The 6202-nt window shown below is 38.4% G+C and overlaps 1 protein-coding gene across 2 annotated transcripts in view; it reads right to left on the bottom strand.

The window, feature by feature from the left end:
* Chm (CHM Rab escort protein) overlaps nt 1–6202 on the bottom strand; it is a 190733-nt gene that overhangs the window by 18889 nt on the left and 165642 nt on the right. For both annotated transcript variants that reach the window (XM_048335517.1, XM_048335519.1), the window contains 2 exons: nt 5991–6054; nt 582–681 (listed from right to left, as the gene is read on the bottom strand). In XM_048335517.1, the coding sequence (XP_048191474.1) occupies nt 582–681; nt 5991–6054 (164 nt within the window). The remainder of the gene's footprint in view (nt 1–581; nt 682–5990; nt 6055–6202) is intronic.

Below are 6202 nucleotides of genomic sequence, written 5' to 3'. Positions count from 1 at the left end.
GTTAAGAAAACACATTGCTGGGTGCTTATGGCTCATATATGTAATCCTAACTACTCAGGAGTCTGAGATTTGAGGATCATAATTCAAAGCCAGCCCAGGCAGAAAAGTCCGTGAGACTCTTATCTCCAATTAACTACCAAAAACCATGAAGGAGAACTGTGACTCGAGTGATAGAGTGCTAGCCTAAGGCAAAGAAGCTCAGGAGCAGAGCCCAGGTCACATTTTTAAGCCCCAGGATCAGCACAATTAAAGGGAGGGAAAGAAGCAACAACAACAATAATAATAATAATAATACACTTTGTGGAAATAATTTTTCAATACACTTAAGGAAAGTTATAAAAAGAATTGAGATGTAATAGAAATGCATTTGTTGTAGAACCAAAAAACGTGGTGCATGGGAAAATTGAGCCACATAAATCTGTGAGGCAAGAGGAAGGCATGATATGAAATACTGTATAGCCTTAATGAAAAAAAAATTTAAATTTTTTAAAACTCTATAAATAATCTTATAGTAAGAACAGTGGCCCCATCTACTCCCATCCCAACATAAAGTATAAGTAACGTAACTCTAGAGTGCTTACAGGTGCCTTTCATGCATGTCATCGTTGAAGAACATAACTCGATGACTCGAATAGCAGAAGTTCCTGCTTGCTCTGCTGGCGGTACTGTCAGAATGGAAATCTAAAAAAGCAGAAAGAAAATACTGAACATATCTATTAGGTTTCATTTTATCATTAGTTTATTGTTTTCTAACTTCAAAATATTCTTTGATAATTTGGCTAGTAAGCATTTAATTTTAGAATGAGCATTGTATTTATTTATTGTTGGTGTCGGTGGTGGTTGTGGGGTGTGAACTCAGGGCCTGGGCACTGTCCCTGATCTCTTTTGCTCAAGGCTAGTGCGGTACCACTTTGAGCCACAAGTGCCACTTCTGGTGTTCTGGTGGTTAATTGGGAATAAGAGTCTCACAGACTTTCCTGCCTGGGCTGCCTTCAAACCATGATCTTCAGATCTCAGCCTCCTGAGCAGCTAGGATTAAAGGCATGAGCCAGTGGTTCCTGACTTAATTTTAGAGTATAACTTGAAACATGTAACATACCCAGGATGTATGTTGATATTCAATTTCTGCACTGTTTTTTGTCTCACACATGTAGTTTATATAATTTCCATGAACAATAAATAAATAATAGAATCTTCACCTACTGTTTCCAATGGTGCAATGATAACTTATTTCTGAAATATGCACACTTTGGTGCTTGAAGTGAACTATATTAATTCAATTTTGATTATTCATAATGACTACAAATGGGTGTTATAGAGTACTGAAAATTAAAGATGTCACCAATCCTAAAGACATAAGAATACCCAAAAGTGAACTGAAATATTTCATAACAAAGAATCTCATATTAACTGAATTGAAAGCAGATTGTAAATTTATTAAATTTGATTCACTGATACTCAGAATGCTGCCCTGAGCACTACTATGTTATATGGTTAATTTTTAAAAGATTTTAAGTGATAATCAGAAACATTTGACCATCATCATCAAATGTTTCTTTGTAGAACTAAAATTGAAATATTAATCCTCAATCAATTCAATTTGAGGAAATTACATCTTCTTACACAGGAAATAGTCGCTGAAAAGAAAGCCACAATATGTGCTTTTTCCCCATAAGTGCGATGGTTGAAAAGAAATGTCACACTGATAGCTCAAAAAGGAAACATCTACAACAAATTCAAAATACGGAAATTATTTTGGTAACCATGACTCTCCTATTGATAAACATTTGGGGGCTCATGGTATTTCAAAAACTGAGTTCTTGATATTTCTCTAAGCTCCCTTTGTCTCTGCTCATGACAGAAAATGTACTTTAGAATTAACAAGCAGCTGCTATAGATATTAAGCAAAGTGAAATAATGAAAGGAGTATGGTTAAACACATGATGAGAAAAGAACCTTTAAGGAACAAGAAGTTCTTTTGAGTACTGCAAATATTGTACTTTTAATAATCTCCTACCAGATTGCTTCTCTCACCTGAACTGAGAAGTTAACTGTCACAAATCTCATTAAGACTGTAAAGGCCACTAAAGGAGTATTCCTTTGGCCATTTAATACCACACTGATATAATTTACCTCGATTTCACCCATTTTTTTTTATTTTCTATAAACTTCATTGTTCTATGGCTTTAAAATGAGAAAAAAAGAGGAAAATTTCCTATAGGAAACAAGGACAGTCTTAACAAATACATATTTTGGATTGATAACACTAATGGCTTTGTGGAGGATATTTCTTAGGGATGAGTGGCAGGTGACTAGGGAGAAGGCAGCAGTAACTGGAACTGTGAGCATAAGGATTAGAGAGGAAAGGTAGACTGAAACAACTTTTAGGAAGTACCCTGACAGGAACTGAAGACTGATTAATAAAAGTTAGAAAAAAAGAAGCTGACAATGCTGTTATTGGAAGAATATTGAGCCAGCATCAGTGGCTCACGCCTATAATCCTAGCGACATAGGAGACTGAGAGTGAGGATCATGGTTCAAAGCTAGTTCATGCAGGAAAGTCTGTGAGACTCTTATCTCCAATCAACTAGCATAAAAGCCAGATGTGGAGCTGAGTGTCAGCTTTGAGCAAAAAAGCTAAGGCCCTAAAAAGGCTCTTGGGCCTTGAATTCAAGTCCCAGGACTGTCGTGCATGCATGTGTGCATGTGCGCGCGCACGCGCGTGCACACACACACACACACACACAGAAGATATTGGTGCTGATCCTGGAAGAAAAGAGCAGTTTGTGAGAGATGCTGAGTTCAGCTTTACATCCATACTCTTTGGTGGATGTCCAGCAAGAAGTCTGCCATATGGTGCAGACACTCCTGGCAGATATGTAACTGATGGTTTCCAACGTTTATGAAGAGTTGAAATCATAGGAATACATGCAATAATCTAGTGAGTATAAACAGAGCAAGACAAAACAGTGAGTCCTAAGGAGCCCTAATATTTAAGGGCAAGGAAGAGCAAGCAAAACCCACAAATGAATCTTAGAGAGCTATCCAGAGCCACAAGGCACTCTAGAAGAACAGCATCAGGGAAACTGTAGAAGTACACAGTTCTAAGGAAAGGGAATAATGAGATTGTCAAAGGTACCAGGAAAGTTCGAGTAGACAAGAATAAAAATACATCTGCTGAACCTGACTGTAATGAAGTTTTTAATGACAAAGTGAAGGGAAAGGGAGAGTAATAGAAAAGGTGAGGATAGAAGAAGAGAGAAATAGAGAGAAGAGAGAAAGGAGAGGAAGGGAGGAGTGACGGAAAGAAGTGAAGGAGAGAGGGAGGCACCTGTGGACTGGTATGGACAGGGAAGAACCATCTCATCCATCACTGAGGCTGGTATACATGTATTGGTGGTGGTGGGGCTGAAAGTCAGGATTGTTCTTGTGCATGGTGAGTGGCCTCACTTTACTCAGTAAATCATGAGATAGAGAGGGACTGGAGTAAGAAGAGTAGGGAAATAGTGAAGGCTAGCATTCGCCCCTGAGAAGAACAAAGGCATTAACAGAGGCCAGTGGAAGAGCTAGCTGATGGTAGGTGTTGAGGATTCAATTAAAGTGGGTTGGTCTCAAGACTTTGAGGCAGGACCAGTCGATCTGGTTGTGTAGTTTTCTAGAGCAGCCATTAATGACATATCAGCCATTCATCACCATTTGGTGGAAGACCAGGATAATACAGGGATTGAAGATGCTAGAGTAAAAGCAGATTTGAAGATCCACAATGAGGTCTAGGTCAGAAGAAAGGAAGAAGATAGAACCAAAGGAAGATGATAAACTGAGCAAACATGTAAGGGCTTGAGGACTCTTAGGTAGATTAATAGGCTAATAGGTAGTAAAAGAACAAAAAGAGCTGGAAAGATCCAAGCAGATGAACAGTATTACAAATCCATTAGATTTGACCCCTATGTACAATTCCATTCTCCAGAGGTGACTTTACTTTGAAATTTAAAGAATAGCACCCAGCAGATGGGAACTCCAAGTTCACAAAAACTTGTGTAAATACCCTCTCATTTCAACACCCATCACTCCCTGTATAAGAGGAATGCTTGTGCCTGTCCTCTGAATTTCATCCTCCCTGACTTTGCCTATTACTTTTCCATCAATAATCCTCTTCTCCTCAGTACCTCCACCTTTTCAAATGGCTCCATTCTTTCTGCTGATTTATAAAGAAATCTTGCAAAGTCCTCTTCATTTTTCAAGAACCAATTCCTTTCTCTTACTCTTCAGAGATTAGATTCTTCAGAGTTTGTGTTTGCTTCTTTTCACTCCTTCCTTCCTTCCTTCCTTCCTTCCTTCCTTCCTTCCTTCCTTCCTTCCTTCCTTCCTTCCTTCCTTCCTTCCTTCCTCCCTTCCTTCCTTCTTTCCCTCCCTCCCTCCCTTCCTTCCTTGTTTATTTAATTTTGGTACCAGTCCTGGGGCTTGAACTCAGGGCCTGGGAGCCCTCCCTGAGCTTTTGTGCACAAGGCTAGTGCTCTACCACTTGAGCCACAACTCCACTTTCAGCTTTTTTGGATGGTTAATTGGAGTTAAGAATCTCATGGACTTTACTGCCTGTCCTGGCTTTGAACCATGAACCTTAGATCTCAGTGTCCTGAGTAGCTGGGATTATAGGAGTGAGCCAATGACATCCAGGTGAGAGTTCTTTTCATTTGCTCTCTTCACTTTGCTGCCTCCATCACTTTTTGGTAAACTTATTCTTTGCCCAACTCACAGTGTCTATGGTTTAGTAGGAGATATAGATAAGTCAATCAGCAATGACAGTGACACAGCTTCTGTATCATTTTCTTAAGCTTCCCCTAATCCCATTTGTCACACTAAACTATATTTGATACTCATCTGTCTGTAACTGTGTACTCTAGATTACAAACTATTTCAAGGTTGAGACACCATTACGGTTACCACTCTCTCCTCAGAACCCAGTATATTATATATTGACTTGGGAGTAAAAGGCATTTGTTTGCTGAATGACCCAATAAAATGGTATCCATTCTTACATGTATAAGTCATAACTGATGTCTCTTTTTATATTCTCCATTCACCAACAATAAAAATTGAACCATAAAATGACTTTATCCATTCACATTTTTGTATATATATAATAAGTGTCTTCTGACCTAAGGAATTTTAAGAGTCTATTTTGAGCAGAAACATATATATCTGACAGACATCCATACTGAGTAAGCTGACTTTAATCAATGTAAAATATGGTCAGAAGGAGAAGTAGGTAATGGCCCTGGAATTTCAGTGATCATACTAAGAAAACATAAGAAGTGGAGACACAGTTCTATGAAGTTGAGGTAAAGAAGGAAGTAGATACAAAATGAACAATGGGAATGGGGAAACAGTATAACTGAGAGTGTATGTTGAAATAAATTTTAGCTGGCCTAATGGTAGGCTTTCTTTGATTGCTATAGTGTTGTGTACTGTAAAGCCTTTTTCTCTAAGCTTTAAAAAATGTATTCTTGCTGTGTGCTGGTGGCTCATGCCTGTAATCCTCACTACTCAGGAGGCTGAAATCAGAGGATCATGGTTCAAAGCCAGCCTGGGCAGGAAAGTTTCTCATGAGACTTTTATCTCCAATTAGCCACCAGAAAAGTAGAAGTAGCACTGTGGTTCAAAGTGACAGAATGTTAGCCTTGAGAGAAAGAGCACCCCAGGCCCCGAGTTCAAGCCCCATGACTGACAATAAAAAGAAAACAAATGCATTCTCTAAATGCAGTCTTGTGCTTTCCTTCCCATAATGATATAACTTTAATTTCATAGACTTTACCTTAATGGTTTCATTCTTCAATTTAATCATTTATGTTCTTACCACAAAACTGTTAACCATGTAAGGAAACAGATGCTAATTATCCTGAATGTAGGAATCAGCCACATGTATAAAAACATTATGGTTTCCTTTTACAACATACACATTTTATTTTTAGAAAAGAGAAGACTGAATTTACCTGTTGATCTGAATCTGTTTTTAGGACAGATCTATCTGTGATCAAAACAGCCCGGGAGATTTGCCTGTGAGAAACAAGAGAGTGAAGCTTCAAGTATAGTTATATAACCACCAGAAGGCATGTTTCAAAGACTGAAGTCAGGACAAAAGTGTCACCTCCCCAAACCATGTTAAGTTCTGCTTTAATTTTTCTTGGCTCATAAAAGGATGCAT

The sequence above is a fragment of the Perognathus longimembris genome, chromosome 28, assembly GCF_023159225.1.
Source record: "Perognathus longimembris pacificus isolate PPM17 chromosome 28, ASM2315922v1, whole genome shotgun sequence".
NCBI lineage: Eukaryota > Metazoa > Chordata > Mammalia > Rodentia > Heteromyidae > Perognathus > Perognathus longimembris.
Note: the sequence above shows the minus strand (reverse complement) of the source record. Positions and strands in the feature narration are given on the sequence as shown.